General features: G+C 45.2%; 1 protein-coding gene across 1 annotated transcript in view; it reads left to right on the forward strand.

The window, feature by feature from the left end:
- The window catches only part of STOML3 (stomatin like 3), an 18,933-nt gene extending 249 nt beyond the window's left edge, over positions 1–18,684 (forward strand). The window contains exons 2-7 of the mRNA XM_004577505.2: positions 7,170–7,273; positions 7,354–7,426; positions 13,016–13,098; positions 14,662–14,865; positions 16,573–16,707; positions 18,241–18,684. Coding sequence (XP_004577562.1) covers positions 7,170–7,273; positions 7,354–7,426; positions 13,016–13,098; positions 14,662–14,865; positions 16,573–16,707; positions 18,241–18,465 — 824 coding nt within the window. The 3' untranslated portion in view covers positions 18,466–18,684. The remainder of the gene's footprint in view (positions 1–7,169; positions 7,274–7,353; positions 7,427–13,015; positions 13,099–14,661; positions 14,866–16,572; positions 16,708–18,240) is intronic.
- The last annotated feature ends 6,930 nt before the right edge of the window (positions 18,685–25,614 follow it).

Genomic DNA, 25,614 nt, shown 5'->3' on the forward strand with positions numbered 1-25,614 from the left:
CAGTTTGGGTTCATCACTTAGGCTGGTTTTACTGTTCCTTGCATAGCATTTTGCTCTTTTTCTTTGGTTTCTGATGGGATTTGTGCTTTGTGATGATTTTATCTTTTCAATTAAATCGGCAGATATGCAAAGAGAATGGCTTTTGTTTCTCTTCATGTGTCATCTAATGATGCTATGATTCAGAAGAAAACTTGCCTTTAGCTCTATCATACTTGAACAATGAAGCTTAGAGAAAGAAAACATACATCCTAAGAACTTGGATGAACATTAGGACCTTTATGCATTAAAAAGCTTGCATTATCGTTTAAAATCTTATAGTAATTCTTATACAAAGAAGAAAACAAAGTCTTGGAGAATTAAAAAAATCTTCATGAAGGTCCCAAAAGTGATCATGGTGGGGTGTGTGTGTGTGTGTGAAAGAAAATAAGAGAGAACCGATCCATGCTGCATGTGTTATGTAGCCGAAGACATCCCAGAAAAGTTAGAAATGGAGGGCATGTTTACTATTAGTTTTTATAATCAACAGTATACTTTTGAAGGCTTTTGCCTGAATTGGAGAAGCAGCTTTTTTCTTGAAGTAGGCACAGAGACACTGCCATTTACTTCAGGAAGTAAATGCCCCTTGGAAATGCAAGCAGGTGGGCTGGGGTGGGGTTCTCTTCCGAGCAGCCCCTTTGTTGTTCAGCTTGGTGGAAACCTGTTAACTTCCCTCTTAACAGGCATCGGTTTGGTGGAAGTCAGGACTGAAGATGAGCTCAAAGAGACATTTGAAAGTATTCACGATTTTTCTTGCTTTTGTTTGTTTAATATAATGGAAAACTATTGCAGAACAAACAGCGAGGGCTAATATTTTGAATTTGTGCTTTGCTATGTGTTTGGCAGATTCCAAGAAGTGCAAAGCTGATCATTCTTTGTGGGAAAAGCTTGCCCTTGTCCTTCTCCAACTTAGAGATTAATATCTACAGACTACACTACTAGTCATTCAAGCAGTACATGTGTTTCTATCATGAATGGCAGGGGAACTGAATGGAAGACCCAGTTCTTGTCGTTACCCCAGCACGAGTCTCATGGAGTTGGTCCTTTGTAACTGGCACGTGCCAACTTTGTAAACCCCTGTGTGTCCCTGCATAACTCCAAGTTCTTGAGTCCCTCAGATGGACCAGATTCAGCTGGCAGTGGTGGGGTTTTCCCCTGGAAGTGCTGTTGTCAGAGGAGGCTCGCTGTTCTTAAGCCTGTACCAGCTCATCACTGCTTAGTGACTTCTGACCTTCTCCCAACACCCATTCTTTTTCATAAGAAGTTGAAGTTCATTAGGATCTAGATTACTTATGTGCTTGATATTCTAACCATCAACCAGTCAAAGACTCTTCCTGAGAAGCTTCCTAGAAATACAGATTCTTGGTTCCAAAACCCAGAAATTCTGGCCATCCCACAAATTCTCAGTATCAGTTGGGCTTGAGATCTTGTAGCCAACCAAGCACCCAGATTCTGGTGAAGCTACCAGACCCAGGAAACATTTTGAGAAGTACAGGTTTGCTTTTGAACAATTTCACTATTTCCAGGAAAGTGTTCCTAGACAAAAAGTGCGTATATTTCAGGGGGGAAAGACAATTAGAAAGATGAATGACAGGTAACGAACAGATAGTGCTGAACCCCTATGGGATTATTGTAGATTTCATGTTTGGTCTTCAAAGCCCTTGATTATTGTGGAGGGAAGGAACCAGGGCTTTGCTGTAGCTGTGTTTTACTGACCATGTTTTCACATACTGGAAGTATATACACAAGCATAGAGAATTGTTGAGCCTCATCCCCAAGCCTTGGGAAGCTGAGTGTCCCTATCCCACAGCCCTTCTATTATTTTTCCCCCTTAGGAAACATCTGTTTTTTTTTTTTTTCTTTCTGCTCTGGAAACACAAAGAACTTTTAAATACTTTGACTTGATTTTTCTAACTTTACTTTTTAAAATTATAAGCAAATCAGAATTAAAGATGCTCATAACTATAATAAATCACTTAGCACTTCCACCACTCGGGAATAACTGCTGTTAATGTTTTGGTTAATTATCTTCCAAAAATTTCCTACCATCTATACATTTTGTCATATTCCTTTTTCTCGTAACACTGTTCTATAATTTTTTCATGCTTTTGTGAACTTCTTAAAGCCTTGTGTCCTGTGATATTGCATGGTTTTATCATGCTTGTCTTAACTAACCCTTCACTGCTGTTCTTTCATGATGATTCTCATTTGCCACTGTTGCCTCTAACACCGTCATGAGAATGTTTGGGCGTCAGTCTTAAGGGGAGAGCATTAGCGCTTGTTATGGCCAGGGTTGTTATTTCAGACACAGATTAAAAGTGTGGGGGATGTGGGCAGAGAGAAATCTTAATTTTTTTTAAAAGGTATTTATTTGAAATATAGTGTTACAGAGAACTGGGGACACACACACACACACACACACACACACACATACAGAGGAAGCAGGGGAGGGAGGGAAAAAGGGAGAGAAAAAGAGAGAGAGAGCGAGAGAGATCCTGTGTCCACTGGCTCACTCCCCGGGAAGTCACAATTGCCAAGGCTCTGCTAGGCCAAACCCAGGAGCCTGAAACTCCATCTGGGTCTCTAGCACGGCGCTCTGATGTGTGATGCTGGAGTCACAGCAATGGCTTCGCTGGATGTGCCACATTGCCAGCCCCAGCAAGTGCTCCTTTAGCTGTCTTCTCATTATATGGAGGTGGGGCAGGGTGCAGGAGGGCAGTATGCGTGAAGCAGAGGAAGCCAGTGGTCAACCATCAATTTTAAAGGGCCGGGACTTGATCAATAACTAATAGCTCCCCTAATTCTTTCCCCATGTCCAAATTAGGACCAATCAGGGAGGTGATACATGCCACCCACACAGTCCCCGAGGATTCCGCCATCCTGGGTTGCCCCTTTGCAGCCTTCCAAGGCCCACAGCCTCCATCAGCACACTGAAACCCTGCTCTTCTCCCTGCTTGCTCGCCTCTGCCAAGATACGAGTGATGCTGGAGGACTGTCTTATGTTATCAAGTTCTGAATAAACAGCCTTTGCTTTGCTCTTCCTATTCCTCTCTTTTTATTTTCACTTATTTCCATTGAGTCAATAAGAAGTTTATATAACCATCACCCTGATAAACATATGGAACACTTCTGGCACTCAAAAAGACTCATTCACATTCCTTCCTTGTGAATACCATAAACTCCAACACCCAGAGAAAGCCACTACTGTGACTGCAAATATAATATTCCATTTTTTAATGAACACATATCGCTCAGATCACACAGTATGCATACAATTAAAAAGTATTTACCTCTATGTCTGATATATGTTATTATTGCATATAACAGTAATTTTTGTCTTTTTCCTTTCTGGGTTTTATTTACTGTATAAATATTCCACAACTTGGGACAGGCAAGTGACACAGCATTTAAGTCACCACTTGGGATGCTGGCATAGCATACGGAGGTTTCTGGTTAGAGAACTGACTATTAGGCATCCAACCACAATCCAGCGCCTGTTAATGCGCTCCAAGAGGCCACAGATTAGGGTCCTCACCATCTGTCTGCGAGATTTGGATGGTGTGCTGGGATCCTGACTGTTGCAGGCATGTGGGGGAGTCAACTAGCAGATAAAGTGCTCTCTCGCTCTCTCTCTCTCTCTCTCTCCATCTCTCTCTCTCTCTCTCCCTCTCTGTCTCCTTTTTAAATAAGTTGAAAATAAATACATATTTTAAAAATCTATCCACAGACCTATTTATCCATTCTGCTGTTAACTTCAGATGATTCTCTCTTTCGCCTTTCGTGAGTAGAGTTGTACTGACTATTCTTGAAGATGGTTTTCCAGTGTTCTTAACACTCATTTATCTTATTTATTCTACTTTGAAGTTGAATGTGGAGTCCTAGAGTATGTGTAGATGCATCCAAGGAGTTCTGGTGAACTCTCAAATTCAGTTGGCACTCCCAGCAGCATTCCTGAGAGTTACAGATGATTTACAACCTGGCTCGAATGTGGCAGTGTTTTCTGTAGTGCTTGATATACTGGGAGCAATGTATTCGTGCCTCAATGCAGCTGTAACTTCCACTTCCCTGACTGTGACGTGTCTCAATCTTCCTTGACATCTGAAAACAAGCTCCGAATACCTAAACCGTTGTATCTGCTAAGAAAGAAAGGACAAGACTGATTGTTATAACACAAAACTGTTATTTGTGGATTGATCTAATCTGTAAATACTGATGACCAAGTCAACAACACTATTGGCAGCCAAGTCATCTAGCCTGCTTTATTTGCCATACTTCATTTCCATTTCTAATGCCAGTGATTCTTCCCCACTCTCTGGTCTCCCACACTTCACCAATCTTGCCTGGAGCATTTGCCATCCTAGAGGGTGTTTAACCCTCCAGAGGTACGAGGGGTATCTACACACCAGGAACAAAGCCCTAGGGCATGCCTGTACAGTTGGAAATAGGCTTGACATGACTGTATGAATCAGTAACGGTCAATGTGAACGTCAGCTTCTGGAATGTGTGACTGCATCCTTCGTGAAAGGGAGAGCAAGGTGATGATGACAGCAGGAACTCAGAAGTTGCACCTCTGTGAAGTGAATGGTTGATTTTGCTTACCTCCAAAGCTCTTCCAGTACACCTATAGTTCTCCCTAGTGTTAGCACCTCTGGGCTTCCAGTCATGGTTCTGGCTTTGCAGATGGAAAGGATGGTGTTATCCAACAGTGTGATGTTCTTTATCACAGCTGTACACTGGACATAGTGGCCAATCAGTTCACTAGCTGTGGACATCCTGGAAAAATGCATCTGGAGTGCTGACTCAGTTGCTCCTTCTACCTCCATGGTGTCTTTCCCCTCCTGCACTCAAACCTTTGATGACAAGTGCCACATCATTTCTGATAAAATATTTGTTAAACAAATGAAAGAAATCAAGGAAAGTTCTTGGAGGGTGGAAATTCATTTGTGTGCCAGGACGTAAGCATGTGACAGTGGTTTTATGGTTAGGTCACAGCTGTTCACAGACAGCATACCTGCTGGAACCTAGTGGGCACAAAGAGGTGGTAGCACCCTTTTACTTTCATCATCCTTTCAGCTTCAAGGGAAGGCTCTGTCTGGAGCCTTGTGTGGCTAAATTCAGGGCAGGAAGGGGTATTTTTAAAGTTACTTTGTAATCTGACTTTCAAGTCTAATTCTTGGCATGGCATCCTACTTTAAGCTGGCTGTGGGGGGGACAGAGCAAGAGCTTTTCAGGGAGCAGAAAGGCTACTTGAAGAATGTACACCTCAGGAAGCTATCAAAGCAGTCTTTGCTCTGTGACCACCGCCACTGCTTCCTGCCCCCCCAGCTGTGCCTGCTGCCCAGGCGGAGCTGGGGCACCTGCAGGGAAGCAGGGAGCAGTGCTCACAGACACCCACATTAACCAGCTAATGACACCTCTTGGCTCCACCAATTCTCACAGAAGCAGTGGCTTGGGTGGCTCTGATACTCAGGTGTATTGCTTGGAAGCCTAATCATGTCTCATTTTCTTTTTCCATCTCTGTTTAACACCTAATAGAGCCTTTCCTCAAGCACATGTGCAATGATGCAAGGGCTTATTGGGGCTTGGGAGATTTTTCCCTGTGAGACGAGCACTTGTTCATGCTGCTGGTGTTAGGACTACTTTGGGGATCTCCAGGGCTTGATTTGGACATTGAGTATGGATGCATCTCTTCCAGCTGTCTGTGTGTGCTGCACTGATGCAAGCAGAGCTCCAGAACACCTCCAGGTTTATGGGCAGCAGCCATTACAGTGATACCCCAGGGGACAGACTGTGCTGCCCCTAGCACTTTCATCAAGACCAATGGGAGGTGTCAGCACAGCACGTGAAGCTTCTATCTGCAGCTATAACATCTGATATCAGAGTGCCAGTTGGAGTCCTACCTGGGCAAACTTTTGATCAGCTTCCCGCAAATGTATCTGGGAAGGCAGTGGGATGTGGTCCCAGTACATGAACCATGTCTGTCATGTGGGAGACCTCGTTGGGGTTCCTGGCTTCTGGTTTTAGCCAGGCGCTGATGTGACCTGTGGCCATTCAGGGAGTGAACCAACAGATGGAAGATTAATCTCTCTCTTTCTGCCTTCTCTGTTTGTTGGTCCACCTTTCAGATAAATGAAGAAGTACAATTCATATAATGAAGAATCAGTGAGAAAGTGTATTGGTCCCACAAGGCACTGCTATTGCAGTGTTGTTTTTCAGAGCAAAACTTAATGCCAATCAGTAGGAGAGTGAGCCATTGCTGAACAATACTCCAACCAGCTGCAGGCATTGCTGTAGGATCCATACACCGGGTCTGCTTGCCCAGTGTGCAGAAGGCCAATCCCTGCTGTTAGAGTGGTGGAGGAAAGCAGGTGTTCATTGCAAAGTGCAGAGCAAAGGAATGGGGTGTGTGCAGCTTTTCCTAGTTGGAGACATGGTCAATAGAAACGGTTCTAGTGTTCATGTAAAGAATGTGGATCAATTGAAGGAATGTGGGATGGAGGGCAATGATTGTTGTCAACTAAGAACCAGGAGAAAGAATTACCAAAGAGGTAAAACACTTCTGAGGAATTCCAGAACAAAATGGTTCATCAGATTTGTACGTTTTGTGAAAAAGAAACTTGAGACTCAAGAAATCAAGTAATTGATATGATATAAAGTATATCATATAAGGTAGTTGCGATGTGCCACATCACTTCCCTCTGGGGATAATTACACCTGCCTGCCTACCCATCGACCTGCCTGCCGTGGAGGTGACTTAGTGTTTTACTTGAAGAATTTCCAGGGACTAGAAGCTGAGGATTCTGGTACTGCTGGTGCATGGATCACAATTGAGAAACACTGTTTGCTGTGTTTTGAGAATATTAAACCATATAGCTCTATGTAAATGCAGTAATTATTATTATTGCTGTTGACTGCAGTGAGAATTTCTTGGAAGGGACGGGTTCATTTTAATTCCCGAAAGCCTGCCTGAGTGTGCGTGTGTGTGTAGCAGCAGTCGGGGTCAGGCTGGATGAAAGCTTCCGTCTCAGTCCCAACAGGCTTGGAGCTATCCACATAGTTGCTCAGGCAGACACCCCTTAGTGGTTTTTCTAGGAATCACACTGACCGCAGGCTTGCCACGTCTCTTCCTCTAGGCATCAGCAGTAAACGACTCGGGGTGTGTGGCTGGATTCTCTGGACGCTTTCTTTCCTGTTGATGATCATCACCTTCCCCGTCTCCATCTGGATGTGCTTGAAGGTAATGCCCTGGGAAGTCAACACTGCTCTCCCAACGAGCTGATCAAGCACCACATTCAATGCTCTCCCTTCACCTCTTAGATCGTCAAGGAGTACGAACGTGCTGTGGTGTTCCGCCTGGGACGCATCCAAGCTGACAAAGCCAAAGGGCCAGGTATGACACCGTGGCTGCCCTGGTCATGACCGTGGGCCCCTCACCTCCCATTACTCCCTTTTCTGCATCCCACTTATCTTTCTTGGTGGTGTGTACCTCTGGAGAAGCAAAGAAAAATCAGAGGCTGGAGCTCCGGCCTGTACAGCAGAAGAACGTTGCCCTGTTGCACACTTCGTGGGTGTGGCCTCTGGTGGTTTGAGAGTTTGAAAATCTGAACGCATGTTCTCGCTCTGTCTCTCGAAGAGATCCAGGGAAGAGTGACTCTGGTTAGGTTGTTCAGATGTCGCTTATTTCAGGGTCGCTAAGAGAACTTCACAAGCGTGAAGGGAAATGGGAACTGGCCAGTGTAAACCACTGAAAACCGCAGGTGCAGTATTTGGGTTGTTGACATTGTTTCTCACTTTTTAAAAAGGGCCAAGATATCAGCAAAAGATAATTTCTTCCTGTGGCAATTAAATCAATTGAGAGATGGAGCAGGAAACCATCCTTAATGGGCAGTACCACAGCAATGCCTAGTGGTCCTGGGATGGGTTGTTGATTCCAGATGTGCAGCCCAGTATCAGTTGCTGACACTTGCAGGAGGTTATGGAGTACAGTGAAGGGCAAACTCTTGTTGCTCAGCTCAGACAACTTGAGAGAACATCAGCTGGGATGGCTTCTCGATTTGCTGACGTCATCAAGTCTGGCTCCATCTGACTGGTAACGCTCCAAACCACAAACCTGAGAGGAGACAACTCCCAACTCCTTGTGGGTAGAGACTCTGGTCCTGAAAATAAGGAGCCTGAAGCTAGCATAGGTTTGCTGATTTATCCAAGATTAGTTTTATAGATTGTTTGCTGTCTTGCAGCGAAGCAGTTGGTGTATGGAGCTGATAATCACACACACGGACTACTACTAATTGATGGTCAATAGCCAAGGTTTATTAACAGCTAGACTGTTACAGATTGACAGTCAGATAGACATAAGGAAGGGGGAGTCAGATACAGGATGTTGTTATGTGCTTGTATGCGAGGGAGGTCCAATCAGTAGACAAAGTAGACAGTGTTTTCTTCTGGCTGGCTACTAGACACTGGAAGAAGCATCTCTCTTTGATCTGCTGTCAAAGCTTGAGGACTAGGGAGTTCCTGCACCCATGCGTTTCTTTTTCAACTGCTGCAGGACCTTTGTTCTGAGTTCCTGCAGCTTTCTCACAGGATTATAGCTGGTTTTCATTTCACACCAGCAGGTTCCCTATTGTCTTTCTATCCAATTGTCTTCTTACAATAGGTGGAGGCAAAATTGAAATTTTAGGCATTGCAACACCTAATGTTGCATGTTTCTTTCTGTCTACAACCTTGGGAAGAAAAAAAAACATTCTGAGCTTGTCCTGTCATAAAAGGATGAAGCTTTTTTCTCTGGCCAACACTGGGGATGTTGATACCTAAATGGTGAGATGCTGATTTAACACTACTAACCTTTCATAGTGTATATTTAGCCAAGCCATATGAGACTGCAATATTTGTTTTGAGTTAGAAAAAGTGCCACAAAAGCTAATACTATTCTCGAAAGCAAAGGATATGAAACATCATCTTAGGAGTGTGCATTCGGCACAGCAAGGAACGTGCTGCTTAGGGGGCTGGTGCTAACCATGGTGTAGTGACATTCCACATGGATGCTGGTTTGGATCCCAGCTGCTCCACTTCCGATCCAGTTCCCTCCTAAGGGTCTGGCACAGCAGAGGAGGGAGGCTCAAGTTCTTGGTCCCCTGCACCCTTGTGGAAGACACAGAAGGAGCTGCTGGCTCTTGGCCTCGGTTCAGCTGACTGTTGAGGCCATTTTAGGAATGAAACAGTAGTTGGAAAATCTCTCACTCTGTCTTTCCTTCTCTGACACTCTGGCTTTTATAAATAAATAAACCATTCAACATTTAGTTTACTTTTTTATTGAAAAAAAAAAACATATATACAGAAAGAAGAAGATACAGAGAGAATGATCCTCTACCTCTGGTTCACTCCCCAAATGGCTAACGGCTTGGGCTGAGCCAATCTGAAGCCAGGAGCCAGGAGCCAGGAGCCTTCTCCAGGTTTCCCATGCAAGTTCAGGATTACAAGGTTTGGGGCTGTCCTCTGCTGCTTTCCCAGGGCACAAGCAGGGAGCTGGATGGGAAGTGGAGTGGTAGGAACACGAACCTCTGCCCATATGGGATCCCAGTGGATTCAAGGCGAGGACTCAACCACTAGGCTATTGTTTCAGGCCAAATAAATAAATCTTTCTAAAGCAAATTATGCTGCTTGGGATATTTGCATATTATATTGAAGGGCCTGGATTTCAATCCCAGCTTTCCTCACAACTCCAAGTTTTCACTTTTTTAAAAAATAAAAATTATGTCCTTACTTATTTATTTGAAAGAGTTACAGGGGAGAGGGAAGGGAAGACACAGAGAGAGATCTTCCACCTGCTGGCTCGCTCCCCAGATAGCTGTAGTAGTCATGACTGGGCCAGGCCAAGCTGGGAACCAGGAGCTCCAGTTGGGTCTCCCCTGTGGCTACTGTAGCCGGAGTCCTTGAGCCATCCCCCGCTGCTTTCCCCAGACCGTTGACAGGGTATTGGGTATAAAACAGAGTAGCCAAGCCATGAACAATTGCCCATAGGGGATGCTAACATTCTAGGTGGTGACTTAGCAGCTGTGTTACAGCATGGGCTCCGCAATTCCAGTGTCTGGGTGACATGCAGCCCGGGAGGTGGCAGGTAATGGCTCAATTGGCTTGGTCCCTGCCACTCACGTAGGAGACTCAGAACGAGGTCCTAGCTCCTGGGTTCAGCCTGTCTCAGGTCTGGCTGTTGGGGAGAAAACCAGCAGCTGGATGATCTCTCACTGTCACTGTCTCCTCCTCCTTCTTTCTGCCTTTCAAATAAATTGAAACTAAATTATTAGGGATCTTTAATGCCCATAACCTCAGAAGGCAGCCATGAAGCAATGGTTATTAGCTACGGCTGTCTGACAACGCATTTTTGGTTCCTTTTTATAGTTGGAGTAAAACTGCTCTTTGTCCCGGTGCATGTTATCTGTGGTAATAAATACTCTGAGTGCCTTGCACTTGGCTCTGAGTGCATGGCAGGCACTTTGGTGCATGTTTCTGAAAAAATGTGACATTTCACAAGTAGTTGGTGAAGGAAGCTTAAGCATTGCAAGTAGAGTCGTCTTCCCGCTGGGTTTTGTGAAGGACCTAAGAGAAAGAGGACACGGATTCCTTATTGTGGATGCCCTTGTGAATTTCTCAAACCAGATGTGTTGGGATCACCTGCTGAGCGATCACAGAACAGGCTCCATCTGATGGGACTAAGCCCGTAAGTTGACATAAAAGTGGATCTGAGCGAGGCAGAGGAGTCACAACTGGGAACACTCTAGAGAGAAAGGCATCTTCTCTTAACGGGGCTTTCCCAGAAGACCTCACTAGTAAATGTCCCAGGATGACAACTGCTCTCGTCATACGTGTCTCTAGGGTGGACATGTTAGCTCGAGAGATCACAGCGACTTGAGGGAAGCAAGCCAAAGAGCTAATGGAGAACCTTTGCACTCTTCTAAGCTGTAAACTGCTGTTTAACAACAAAAGTGTTAATAACAACAGCACCAAATATATACCTAGCCCTGTGTATTGTAAGATAAGCTATTTCACTGTCAGATTGCATCACATTTCAATTTTCGCTGTCGTCTTATATTGATTAGGAAACCAGAACTCAGGAGAGTTAGGCAAGGGTTCCTGATTATGTGACCCTACAAAGCTGGCGTGAGACTGAATTTTCCAAGGGTTATGGTCTTAACCCATGACGGAGAACTGAGGAAGAAAGTGAAGTGGGTAGTAATTCTGACCACAAGTCTCAGAGAAGTTTAGAGACCCAAAGAAAGCAGATGTTTCTGCCCGAATGATCAGCCTGTTGCATGACACACAAACCAAAATCTATCTCCTTAGAAACAGAGTCACCTTGGGGGTGATTGGCGAGGTTTGGGTGTTGGGACACAAGGAAGGGGCCGTGCCTCACCCAGACCCTGCGGCCTCGGGGAGCATGATCTCCCTGGCAACATCCCAGAGGCCCTGAATCAGTTGGCTGGGCCACCCTATATCCTGAATGAGGGTCTGGGGTTTACAGTGTTCATGCCCGGTGACCGTGTCCCACTCCTTACTCCCAGGCTGGCATGAGTGTGTGCTAAGCTGTAATTCATACTGAAAATGTAAACAGAAAGTTTATTTTTTTTTTTAAAAAAAGGAAGAAAATCTGAGCAATAATCCTGGAAATGGAAACGGATTAGTGTCCCCAACTTGCCAGCATGTAACTTTCTTTTTTTTAAAGATTTATTTACTTTTATTTGAAAGGCAGATTGACAGAGAAACACAGAACTCTTCTATCTGCTGCGATGGTCTGAACCAGGCTGATCCTAAGCCAGGAGCCTGGAGCTTCTTCCAGGTCTCCCCTGTGGGTACAGGAGTTCAAGCACATCCTCTGTGCTCTCCTAGGCCACGAGCAGGAAGCTGGATCAGAAGTGGAGCACCCGGAACTCAAACTGGTGCTCCAATGCAGTGCTGGCCCCTGCAGGCACAGGATTAATTTATTTTTATTTTTTTTAAAGATTTATTTATTTTTATTGGAAAGGCAGATATATATAGAGGAGGAGAGACAGAGAGGAAGATCTTCCGTCCGATGATTCACTCCCCAAGTGAGCCGCAACGGCTGGTGCTGCGCCAATCCGAAGCCGGGAACCAGGAACCTCCTCCAGGTCTCCCACGTGGGTGCAGTGTCCCAGTGCATTGGGCCATCCTCGACTGCTTTCCCAGGCCACAAGCAGGGAGCTGGATGGGAAGTGGAGCTGCCGGGATTGGAACCGGTGCCCATATAGGGTCCCGGGGCGTTCAAAGTGAGGACTTTAGCCGCTAGGCCACGCTGCCGGGCCCCACAGGATTAATTTATATGCCACAGTGCCAGCCCCTGGCATCTACACTTTACAATGAAGAAAGAACATTCTCTGGGATAATGTTAAGGACCTAAAGATGAGTTTTGCAGTGCCGACTCTTCCCCAGCTGGCCCAACTGCAATGCTTCCCAACTCAGGAAGGCTGCTTGTTCTGAAACTGGAATGTGACTAGTGAGAAATTGTTAGTCCTGGAATACCCTGGCTTCAGGGAGTCTAGGACCCTGGGAATATTCCAGCTGCTATTCCTTTAGTATTATGGAAGGTGACTCAGAATGCTGCTGGGCACTGGAATTCAAGGCCAACAGTCTATTACTTGAATCTTTGAAAAGCATTTTTCAGAAAGAGAAATGAATGGACAAAACATTGTCTCTAATGATGTCAAATAACACTTGGATGATAACATTTGTTTATAAAAAAAAGTTTAACATAGCAGGAGTCTTTAGCTTCTTGATAAAACGCCTTCGTTGTCAGCCAACTAGTTTTCTTGAGTTGCTGACCAAGAGGAGGAAATCACTTTCCCAAAGCCGTTTGTGTACGTAATGCTGGTGCTAGGAAGGAGGTGTGGACCAAATACCCAGGGAAACACTGGTCATCACTCTTTGCAGGGGAGAAGGGATTTCAGAGGCCTTTTCTTCCTCGTAGGTTTGATCCTGGTCCTGCCCTGCATAGATGTGTTTGTCAAGGTTGATCTGCGAACGGTCACTTGCAACATTCCTCCACAAGAGGTAACGCTGGGTAAAGTTTAAAAGCTGTGCCAAACAAAACAAAGTAAAATAAAATAAAATAAAAGTTTATTTTGATGTAAAGCGTTTTGAAATCTTATCTGTAGGTTTTTTCTTTTTTTCAACTATGCTTTTCATCAACTGAGTATCCTTGTATTTTTATCAGAAATAAAATCTATCTTCACTCTTACACTGACAATTGAAATCTCACAGAATGTTTTTAAAATGTAAGGCAGATGATGAACTGAAGTCTGCTCTCCTTACCTCGCCACCCCCCAAACCAAACCAAACCAAAACAAAAGCCCTTGAATTGACCCAGGAGGTTTCTGAAACCCCAGGAGTTTGTTTTGCAAAATGAGAAGTAGGCCAAGCGCAAGGACCAGCGACTTGGAATGGAAGTCTGAGAGAACAGTGCGGCTGTCAGCAGGGCTGGGGTGGAGGAGCAGAGAACAGGTCCTTAGCAGCGAGGCTGGGATCGGCAGCAGAGCAGCTGAGGGGCAGCAGAGCAGCTGAGGCGCACCTGGCTGGAGGCAGCGTCTGCTGGCAATGGTGCCTCGACACGCCTTCTCACACTCATCCTGAAACCGACGGGACTCCCCTCTGCCTAGATTGCATGTATGTTTGGATGTGTCCATGCAGGACAGATATGGGGACAGAGGCTGCACCACACCCACAACAAGTATAGATTTCCAATAACTCCATTTGTAGAACTACCAATAAATGACCAAACCAGTGAGTGGTAGGCGAGAGGAACTGAGTTACTAATACTAATCCTGTCACCCTGTGTTACCCAGGTGTTACCCAGGTGTTACCCAGGTGATCCCCAGGAGAAGATAATCTGAATGGGACCTAGAAGGTGGGAGGGAAAGGAGAGAAGGCAGAAAGTCAACATTTACGAGTGAATGTTAATTTCCTTCCTTCTGGTCAGGACATTCAATCAGAGACCAGCAGTGCCAACTCTGTACCCTTATTAGAAACTGTAGAGCACCCACTTTAGACTCAGCCAGGCTCAGGGAGAGGAGTGCTTAGTATGTGTGATTACCCAAAGTAGGGCTTTTCTGGCTCTGTTATGGATGGTTCTAGGTTTGAGTTCATGGCAGGTGCAGTCACCTGAATTTTCCTTCAAAGTACCCAGTCATTAAACCTTGTAAAGTGAAATCAGGTGCTTGCCACTTGATTATAAAATGGTCTCTGGTGCCATCTAACGTTCCTAGGCAGTACTGCATCATCAAGTCATTATATTTCAAAAACAAAAAACAAAAAACCCACAAAGTTTAGCAAGGAAACAAGTGTTCTACCTCTGTTTAGAAGTAGAACAAGGTGAAATTCTACTGTCCTTTTGAGCCTTGAAGCACCCATTCTCACTACGGCCAGCCAGGGGCTTCTGCTTGTTCGGTACGAAGACTTCTCTAAGGTGAAGTAACAGGGTAGATAGGGATTACGCCTGTGCGGGAGTTCTGATGTGCACGGGGAAGACTCCGCCAGGATTGTTGCCTGCACGCAGTGTCTCGCGGCTGGCGGTCGCTCCATCGCTCGCTGTGCCTTGGCCCTTCTCTCGCTCCACAGATCCTCACCAGAGACTCTGTGACGACGCAGGTGGACGGGGTCGTCTATTACAGGATCTACAGTGCCGTGTCGGCCGTGGCTAATGTCCACGATGTGCACCAAGCCACGTTTCTGCTCGCTCAGACCACTCTGCGGAACGTCCTAGGGACGCAGACCTTGTCCCAGATTCTATCAGGGCGGGAAGAGATTGCCCATAGCATCCAGGTAAGGACAGCAAGAACCAAAACCTGGCGCTTTCGCTCAGTCCCAGGATCAGTGGTTACCAACGAGTGGTCCAAAGCACCCCATATGTCTCTCTCTCTCTCTCTCTCTCTCTCTCTCTCTCTCTCTCTCTCTCTCTCTCTCACACACACACACACACACACATACACACACACACACCACTTTTCCACAGACGGAACTGTGACTTTTGACTAACTTATCTACCATGACAAGGTACGTGTTTGAGTATCTGGGCGGGAGAAGAGAGTCAAGTAGAATTGACGCCTTCATCCATCTTCTTTGGAATTCAAAACTGAGCGAGTGTTGTAGCCCCTCCTGAAGAGGGTAGAAACAAGGTTTGTTTTATTTTATGCTACTGCAGAGGGGCTCCCATATCTCAGGGAACATGTTGATTCAGTGGAGTTTGAAGGTTAGGAGATGATACATCTGCTAAGGCGCAGACTTGCCATAGTGTCGTCATAGCAATGCAGCATCGAGGATGATGCGTCAGGTATTAACCTCATTGCTTCACATCCCGGCTCATAGACAATCACATTTCTATATCTGTTTCAATCAGTGATGCCTTGATACTGATGTTCGTTTCTGTAAGCTGGGTGAGGAAATTCCACTTTGTCCTTCTCAGCATCTCCTCCCATCCTAAAAGTTATACAAAGGTCCCGACACCTTAATGAGATCATTTCTACTCTGTTTGATAATTCCTCCTGTCGTCTGTAAAAGCCTGATGCCTTCGTCAATCCAGCGTTTCCCAGATGTGGTCAGGCTACAGGGTTCTTACGAGGTTTCACCTGCTCCCTGGTCCTACAAGGACCACAGAAGGATGGGGGTCCCTGGATCACCCGGCCGTGGAGGTCTTCATGCCTCCCTCAAGAGGGATTGCCCTTCTGATGGCCCCATTTCTTTCTTTTTCTAAAAGATGTGTTTATTTTTATTTGAAAGGCAGGTTTTGCAGAAAGGATAGAGAGAGGGAGATCTTCCATCTGCTGACTCTCCCCAGTTGGCTGCAATGGCTGTGGCTGAGCTAATCTGAAGCCAGGAGCCGGGCCTCCCAAGGCGGGTACAGAGTCTCAAGGGTTGGGGCTGTCCTCCACTGCTTTCCAAGGCCACAAGCAGGGAGCTGATGGGAAGTGGAGCAGTTGGGACACAAACAGGTATCCCCATGGGATGCCAGCATTACAGGCAGAGGGTTAGCCTGTTACACCAGCCACCAGCCCCTCTGATCTCACCATTTTTTCTTAACATTCTTCCCAAGTTGTCTGCTGTGAATTTTAAGGTTTTACGTTTTGACCTCAGCCTGATTCTGCTTCTAAAAAACAAACAAACAAACAAACAAAAAAAAAGACACCACACCTTGCTATTTGTTTAAAACTGGCTACGGGACAAATACCATCTCCACATTCTTATCTATTGAATCATTGTTAGGCCCTGAGAGTTGGAGGTCTTATCTCTAAGCCTCAGTGCCTTCCTGAGAAGAAACCTTTCATTGGTGGGGAAACTGACAACCAGAGGTAAAACCTGGTCCAGTGACTGACCGTGGCACGTGGCAGGCAGAATCCAGGTCTGAGTGAGGGCATCAGTCTAAACGCCGTCACTCTGAAAGCAGCGGGAGTCGCTGGTTTATCCTGCAGTATGAAACAAAGGTATCAGAATCGCACGTCACGGTCCCTGTCCTTCCTCTTCATTTGCAACCAGACCTTGCTGGATGACGCCACTGAGCTCTGGGGGATCCGCGTGGCCCGAGTGGAGATCAAAGATGTCCGGATTCCCGTGCAGTTGCAGAGGTCCATGGCGGCAGAGGCAGAGGCCACCCGGGAGGCCCGCGCCAGGGTAAGGATGCCCGGCTCACACGGCGAGGACAGCTGAGCTGCTTGATGTGGGCTACACAGGGACCGAGCTCAAAAACAAGGCTCTGGCAACTGTTTAGTAAAGGGTAGTTAGTTATCTTGGCTTACTTGAAAAGCAAGTTGAGAGAGAGAGAAGTTTTCCATTCACTGGTTTGCTCCCCACGTGTGCACAACATCCAGGACTGAGCCAGAATGAAGCGAGGGTTCCAGCTCCGCAGCGGGGTCTGCCAGGGGACTGACAGGGACCCAGCCACTGAAGGCATCCCCTGCCACCTCCCAGATACACAACAGCAGGAAGCAGCCAGGACTCGAACCCAGGCACTCCGATGTGGGATGAGAGCAGGTGGAGCAGATAGCTCAAACTGCCAGCTCCTTGGAATCCTTAGCAGTGCTTTTTTTTGAAATCATAAAAAGATTTAGCTTTCAGAGAAGTCCCTTCCAACAAAAGGTGACTAGCAGCTTCATGTACTTGGAGGGTGCTGGATAAGAGCCTGTTCCGCAGCATGCTGAACAACTAAGCCGAGAGTGCACCAGCCCCCCACACCAACTCGCAGGCCTCACTCCAGAGCCAAAGAGTGTCAGATTGTTGCAGGATCCCACCTTTGTGTAAAGCCAGTGTTGGGGATGTAGCCATCAGGGCCTGTGTTTGAGCATGGTTGTTCTAGTCTGTGAAATGTTACTAGATTGCAATACGATTCAGGTTAGAATTACAAATCGCATGTGCCCCCTGGTCCTGCATGTGCCTGATGCATCTGTAGCTGCCGCGTCCCTGTGGATTGATTTCCCGAAGTATCAAAAATGTAGCGGTTAGGACCCTTGCGGTAGCCTTTTTTGGAATCTCACTTGAGAGTTGATGAAGTCTTTTGTCTGCCACCCTTGGCTGGTGTGTCTTCTAAAGTTGCAGCAGCTCTCAAGCAGGCCCTTGGCAGCGATGGGTGGGGATCGCTTTCACACAGAGGAGGGAAGCATCACCCATGGGGCGACTGGGTGCCAGCTGGGTTGTTCATTTGCTATCTGAGAACTAGGAAGAGAGTGGAGCTAGGTGGGGGTGATCAGGCTGGCACTCAAAGCTACCTGCCAGAAAGAGCTGAGAAGGCCGGAAACAATCCTGGCATTGTCAGCATGGGGCTGCACTGGCACCAGAATAAAGGGAAATCTCGTCTATGATAAGCAAAAGCCACAAACAAGCCAATTGGAGGCCTTCAATTTCAGACATCTCTGAAAACTTAATGCAGCAGGTCGAGTGGCTCCAACAAGGTTCAAGTGCATTCCTAGGGTGGCTGGCCAAGCAGTCTTTGTGTTCAAGATAGTGCTGGTCTTCGTGTTTGGAAATGAAACCCAGACACTTATCCTTGTAAAATATCTCTCCCTGCTTCCTGTAATCTCCTCCAGTTTCCCTCACCGTGTAAAAAGCTGATCCTTGCCAAGGAAGCAGATGATACAATTGTTTCTACGTTGGGGCATGGTTCCAGCAAAAGCAAGTCCCGTCCCAGCTGTGATGTTTCTGTCGTTGTAGGTCCTTGCAGCCGAAGGAGAGATGAATGCTTCCAAATCTCTGAAGTCGGCCTCCATGGTGCTGGCTGAGTCACCCATAGCCCTACAGCTGCGCTACCTACAAACCTTAACCACTGTGGCCACGGAGAAGAATTCCACCATCGTGTTCCCTCTGCCCATGAATATACTGGAGGGCATCGGGGGCATCAGCTATGAGAACAACAAGAAGGTTCCTGGCAAAGCGTGAGGTCCTGGTGAGGGAGCTAGTCCCTCGCTGGAAGAGTGTCTTTGTTCCCTCTGTGGGAGCTGGCATTAAAGCAAGAGAATTCCAGCACTACTCAAGCCATGGGAACTGCAAGGCTTAGGACACATTAGCAGCAGAAGCAGTAGAGGCTCCAAACAGAAGTCAAACATATACGACGGAGGGCAACTGATATTGCAACTGATACAATCACTTGGCCATATTCTTAGTCATATAGTTCCTGCCTTACTCTCAGCTACCTTTTTGCAGTCGAGGAGACAAAACTAGGTGGTTGTGACTAAAGTTTCAAATTACTTTTTAGCATTCTGAGAAGCAGTCTAGCTATTTTGTATGGTAGCACTGGCCGTCTATAGCTCTCTAGCCCTACAACCACATCATCGGCTTCACAGTTCTCAAACCCACCGTGTTGAGCATCAGGATTGATTTTGATGTCACATCCAAAGGGGCAGGGAGGTATCCAGCTGCAGACCCACAGCGGGAGGGACTGTCTGATGATGATCCCTGTGGCCTTGTCACACGACCTGCTGGGAGTGTCGGCCAGTTCTCAGTTCTTTGGGTGTAAGTGACAGGAGAGAAGGCGCAGTAGGGTGCCATGCCCCAATGTTTTGTCTGGGAGGTTTGTTAAAGGCCATTGCTGAAACCACAGGGAATAGCATCCTATGCAATTGCTGTCTTAATTCTGTTGTTCATCCTAAGAGCTGTGTTGAGTGGCTTGTGAGCTTTCCTTATAGTCCTCCACAACCATTCACCCTGATGTAGCATCCCAAAGCCTGGAAACAATAAAGCAGTCACAGAATGTGAATGCATTTAGTATTTTTGCTTTGTTGGAGTCCCCATCTCTGCTCACATCACCTCCCTGTCCCCTGGGCATGCACTGTTGTCAACACACGCATAAGCATTCACACTCCATCCTTCACTTGATTTTCTGTTTCTTTTTTTTCCCCATTGAAACTCTACGTCCTTTTGACAATCCACAGCTTACGGAGCTTGTAGTAAATTCTACTGATTCTATAGCCCTAACACTCATTTTAAACCCAATAGGTACATACTTTTCCTTATAGACTAAGTATGTGCGTTTGAAAGGATTAGGTATATAGGTACAGTAGATAGTAACTGAAGACCCCAGCAGCCACAATCCAAGTCCATGAGCTTGGCTTGCTTAGACTTTTAAGTGGTAACCCTGCCTGCTAAGAGCAGCGGCACAGGACTCAGGCAGGCTGGGACACTTCTGGCTCTGGTAGCCACAGCCATGTGAGGACTCCCTGCTTGTACCAGGGCTTGATGCTGGCCCATTGCAAAACTATTTTCTTAGATTTGCTTTGCACGTATACCGTTATTCCTTCCAGTGATTCATCTTAAAATCCAAGTCGTTTCAGACAGTGCCCAGCAAACTCTAAGCTGGAGATTTGCTGGAGCAAATATCCTCTCAGTCATCAGAAATTCCTTTCCAAAATGCAGCATTCCCATCTCCACTTCCTCCAAAGAAAGAAAAAAATGCAAATAAAAAGTATCCACAGGATATGCACACATACAGCAAAAATAAACAATTACAAAATACCTACTCACTTGCATCTCCTGTAGATTGGAAATGGGGGTGCGAAAGCTAAAGCAGAGCCTTGGGGCTGTGGGAGATGTTCCTTGCAAGCTCACTTGGAGTTTTGAATGACTATATACTATCCAGCATGATGGCTCATGGATTCTTCAGTGCGAACTAGAGCAAACCATTTGTTATGCTAGTTGCTGAAGGCTGACCTGTGGAGGTGAGTGTGTCTGGGAGACAAATAGGCTCTAGCTGAATCTGGAAAGCTAGAACTTTTCTGGAATTGAAATGTCAAGATTGATCTTGGAAACACAGTCACCCCATCTTAGGGAAAAGCCAGGCAAGGAAACAGCAGATCGCCTTTCTGGAAGAGAAAAATTTATTTTCCTGGCCCTGCAGCCCTGCAGCTCCAGGGCCCACGGCCACCCTGATCAATATTTCAGCCAGTGTAAACATCCCCCTAAGGTATCTTCTTCCTGTTGCTGAAGCAGCCAGTGTGGCTTGACCTGACCATAGTGTGGGAGAAAGGCTGTGCTTGCCCAGTTGTTACAGGCACTGCCTCTGTGCTGCCGGGCCAGGAGGTAATAACTGTGATGGGGATTAGTGTCTCAGTTTATTTAGTTGCTGTAGCAAAATACCATAAACTGAGTAGCTTATGGACAGTAAATCTTACTTCTCATCATTCTGGAGGCTGGGGAAGCCAAGATCAAAGCATTTGCAGACTTGGTACCTGGGGAGGGCTGGCCTTCTGGCTCACACACGCTGCCTTCTCTGGGTGCGTACACAGGGGAAGACGTGAGAAACCTCTCGCTGCTGATCTCAGTAAGGAAGGCTGTGTCCTGCTGTAACCATCTCCCAAAGGCCCCACGTCCAATGTCATCACCTGGGAGGTTAAGAGTTCCACTTTGATAGGACACACATGGTTGGACCACAGCAGGTACCTGAATGTCCCTGACGATGATGACTCACACTCCAAGGAATTCTGAGCTGCCAGAAGACAACGAAAGGTCCTTGGGGAGGCAGGTGTGGAAAGGTGGAGCCTGCTGAAGGGAAAGTCCAGACAGGAAGCAATGTAAATCCAGAATAGACATCACAGGCTACCCATCCAGAGGTTTTTAACAGATATTCTTGCTATCTCTTCAGGATTTATTTATTTTTATTTGAGAGGCATATTTTCTTTTTTTAACATAGAAGGAAAGATAGAGAGAGGCTTTCCATCTGCTGGTTCATTCCCCAAATGTCTATAGTGGCCAGAACCCAGCTGATGCAAAGCAGGGGGCCAGGAGGCTCCTCTGGGTCTCACACAGGCAGAGGACCCAAAGACTTGGGCCATCCTCTGCTGCTTTCCCATAGCATAAAAGCAGAAAGCTGGATTGGAAGCAGAGTACTTGTGACATGAAACTGGCTTCCATCTGGAATGCTGATGCCACAGGGTAGAGGAACAACATGTTGTGTTACCATAGCAGCCCCTGTTACTTATGTCTTTATTTTTAAAGATTTATCTGTTTACTTGGAGAGAGAGAGAGAGAGAGAGAGAGAGAGAGAGAGAGAGAGAGAGAGAGATCTTCCATCCATTGGTTCCTTCCGCAAATGTCCACAATGGGCAGAGCTGGACCAATCCAGAGCCAGGAGCTAAGAGCTTTGTCCAGGTCTTCCACATGGATGCAGGGTCCCAAGGACTTGAATCATCCTGTGCTGTTTCCCCAGGTGTATTAGCAAGGAACTGGCTCAGAAGTGGAGCAGCCAAATCTGAAAGTAGAGCCCATACAGGGATGCTGGTGCCTCAAGCTGAGGCTTAGTATGTTACGCCACAGACTGGCCCCTTAACTTTTACTATTAAAGGTTGCTCTTTATAGGAATATTTAAAGCACAATTGGTGAGCATGGAGTTCTGGCTGTAGCATGGGAGGCATCCTGAGGGTTCCTTTGCATGTTGCCCTTTCCTCCCCATCCCTGTCCTCCTTCGGTCCCCTAGGAAACCTGTAGCCTCTGCGAGTCACACTGTGTGTGGTAGACCAGAAGACAGAGAAGTGAGGCGGCCTTATGGGGATCACAGAATCAAGATGTGACAGTATTTCCTCTGAAGTGTAAAGCAGTGTGGGGGGGCAGGACGATCAACCCTTCTTTGATGAATCCTAGCTGCTGCTGCCCACACAGTGCTCACTGTGTATACATGGCTGTGCCCTACAAGCAGTAATCACTTTCCAGAGTCTTCAATGAGAAATGAGAGGCTGGGGAGCAGCGTTTCTCCTCTGCGCTCCTGTGAATCGTACTCACCTACTGTGTCCTCCTCCTCCTCGTTCTCAAATATTTTGGAGTTGGGACTGTCGTGATGGCTCAATGGATAAATCCTCACTTTGGAAGCGCTGGGATCCCATATGAGTGGCAGTTTGTGCCCTGACTACTCCACTTCCCATCCAGCTCCATGCTTACGGCCTGCGAAAGCAGTAGAGGCTAGTCCAAAGTCTTGGGACCAGTATCCACTCTTTTTTCCCCCTGTATTTTGATCTTTTCTTGAGATTATCTTTCAATATCTGTAAGAGGCTGTTGTTTCTTTCCCTTCAGAGTGAAATAATGGTGGCCTCATGTTACAAATCTAATGTTAAAATAAATCAAATAATCAAATTTTTGACTTAAGTAAAAGTTTCATAAGGAGGGAGCAAGTCAATCTTGGCAAAAAAGACAAGATCAGTTGATTCAGTTATGTCAGTGCAGTTGCACAGGGGTTACTAACTGTAACAGGGCCTCATCGTCCTGCTCCTTGGCCAAAAGATCAGCCTCCAAATGAATGCTTCCTCTAAATGTGGCTCACAGCACCCCAGCATTGTGATTGGCCCCTGGGTATATCAATACCCTTCATAACTGGTGGGCAGGCACTGGCTCCTGCTGTTAAATTGTACTTAGGCGTGATGAGATTTTATAACCAGCATCAGGGTGGTGCCAAAAGCATATGCCCCAGTCTGAAGACTCGCATTAGCTTAAGGTTCTACAACCAGGATGAAAACAACTGACATTTATCAGACACTTATTTTATAAGTAAAATTTATAAAACATACCATAATAATTTGTCTATTTGAACACTAATATGGGTTTTATTTATATTAAACATGTGATATATTTTAAAAGACAAAAGGTGTTACCATGAAAGATAAGTGGTAGTAAGAGTTATTTTAGACATGGCTCTAAGATTGACTGGCTTTAAAGTATTTGCATAGATTTCCAGGTACATAGTTCAGTTCAGCGAATATGCAATAATGTAGTAAATGCATGAAAAAACTAGACACTGTTAATTTCTGCAGAATTCCCATGGGAAAATAGCAAAGGCTATTAAGTTCTGCAAATAATTCCATTACACACAGCTTGATCAACACAAACTTGGGAAGTGTTAAGCAGAACACTTGGAAGGAAGCAGGCACTTAACGCATTTATAAAACACAAAGCTCCTTGTCCAGGACAAAGTTTTCTTTTAGATACAGACAGCTGTAAAAGTATCTTGCCAAATACTTGAATTCCTGAAATCACAGGGAAAGACTGTGCTTTGTATGACTTTTTGTAATGTGCTTAGTTTTTGCCCTTTCAGAAATCAACTTTTATTTTTACCAACCTTTTGTGTTTCAATTTATCTTATTGTGCTGCTTTTTTATTTTTAATGTTAGGCTTTGACATTTTTTTTCAAGGCACAGAATATTTGAAAAGAAAAATCCTTGGTGGACATTCACTCGGAGTGTTACAGCAAGTGACCAGCACTGATGCCATCTGGCTAACAGAACACGAGCACTGGACATTGGACAAAGAGCAATTTTAAACCCTCAGTGTTGTTACCTCTTTGACCGTTCATTTTGCCTTCTTATTTCATTGGGAGGAATGTAATCATCCCAAAGAATTTTAAGTATATAAAATCTTTGACTTTTAATCCTCCCCCTCCGACTTTTTATTCTCAACGCAATTAGATACTTCATGGGATTTTAAAATATTTTAAATGTCAATGTTGAATCTCCACTGAAAGATCCATAAAGGCACGGATTGTTATGTTCTTCAATCTGGTGCTTTCTGTGATTTTACAGGAAACTCCTTTTTTTTTTTCATCTCATTTACACAAAAGGGAGACTGCTCAAACGCTGGCTGTGTGAACTGGCTAACTTTCAGAGGAATGGGAATACGAACTGCCTGGTGAAAGTGGCAATGACTTCAAAGCAAAGAGGGGAGCATAACTGCAAGAATGAAAAACAAACTTCAGAGAGAGAGAGACAGAGAAACTAGTATCTAGTAAAAAAAATGCAAATGAAAGTAGATGTTATTGTGGGGGTTTTATTTTTGCTGTTGTTCAGCAAAGCAAACTGTTGGGAAAAAGTTCATATGGGAAGAACTATGTGAGTAAATGAACTAACTAATTGGAAGACAGGCAGGAAAGCAAGAAGCAAAACTGAAATTTCATACTGCGATATTTCCTCCAATAAAATTAAATCAAAAAGAGACTCGTTCGTGCGTTTCATCTTCTGTTCAAGAGAGAGATTTGACTTTCTTTCCTTGCGTAAATGTGTGTGTGTAATATTTCTGGGAGAAATGGAACAAAAATATAAAGTTCTTCTCTTTTAAAATCTCTAATAAAAAATCCTAATAGATTCTCCTGTTCAAAGCCTTTTGTTCCTTATTGTGAAGGATGTTGAAAAGGATTGAAAGAAGCAGAAAAATATTTTGGACATATGGTTAACATTTACTGGAAGTTTACATCAACATGAAAACATCTTAAGGAAATACAGTAGCTTTCACACTAACTTCCATGACAGTATATTTCTGTAATTGACCTTTTTGTTGACCTTCTTAAAAAAAAAATCCTCATTTGAGTCATTTGAGCTTGAGCTGAGCCTTGAGAATCATTTCTTTCTGGAAATGTTTGCTTACTTTTGTATGCATTTCTGTATGTGTGTTAACATTGGTACTTGGAGTTTTCTGACGAATTACACGTTTCTGGGCCTTGGTAAATTACTCTATTTGACAGGTGAGTCTCATTCATGTGTCACCTAGTTGGTGAAGATATTTGCTAGCATCCTTTCATGGTTACAAAGGTGAGTTTCAAAGAGTGATAATATGCTTGCTTTCTGTTTCATACAATTATAAAAATCTCAAATTGACAGAACATTTGTGTCTTAAATGTGTGTTTTTTTTTTTCATTTTCCTTTTGGATGGAAAGTATCGACTTGATTTTCAAGTCAATATTAAAGAGCAAATTTCAAAACAGAGATTCCAACTTTTAAAATAGAAATGTCACTACATTGAACTCTACAATTGACACTGTGGTTCCTGTAGGAGTATTTTAACTCTTAGCTCTGATTTGTGTGAGGGAATGCTTTGTCATGCTTCATACAGATCTTTTTTCATTTTTAATGTTAACCTTGGAGTTGGAACGAACCCTAGAAAAGAGTGAGAGATAAGATGACCCATTTAAGAAAGCTTTTATGCCGTTTACAGAACAAAACCTCCTCTTGTTGAGCCTGGAGTTGTTCATACTTATCACATCTGCTGCCCAGCGGAGGGGCAGCACGGTTCTGGCTGAATCTTACTTGTACTGTTAAAGCATTGTGGATGACTTGTGGC

The sequence above is a fragment of the Ochotona princeps genome, chromosome 12, assembly GCF_030435755.1.
Source record: "Ochotona princeps isolate mOchPri1 chromosome 12, mOchPri1.hap1, whole genome shotgun sequence".
In the NCBI taxonomy this organism is placed as follows: Eukaryota; Metazoa; Chordata; class Mammalia; order Lagomorpha; family Ochotonidae; genus Ochotona; species Ochotona princeps.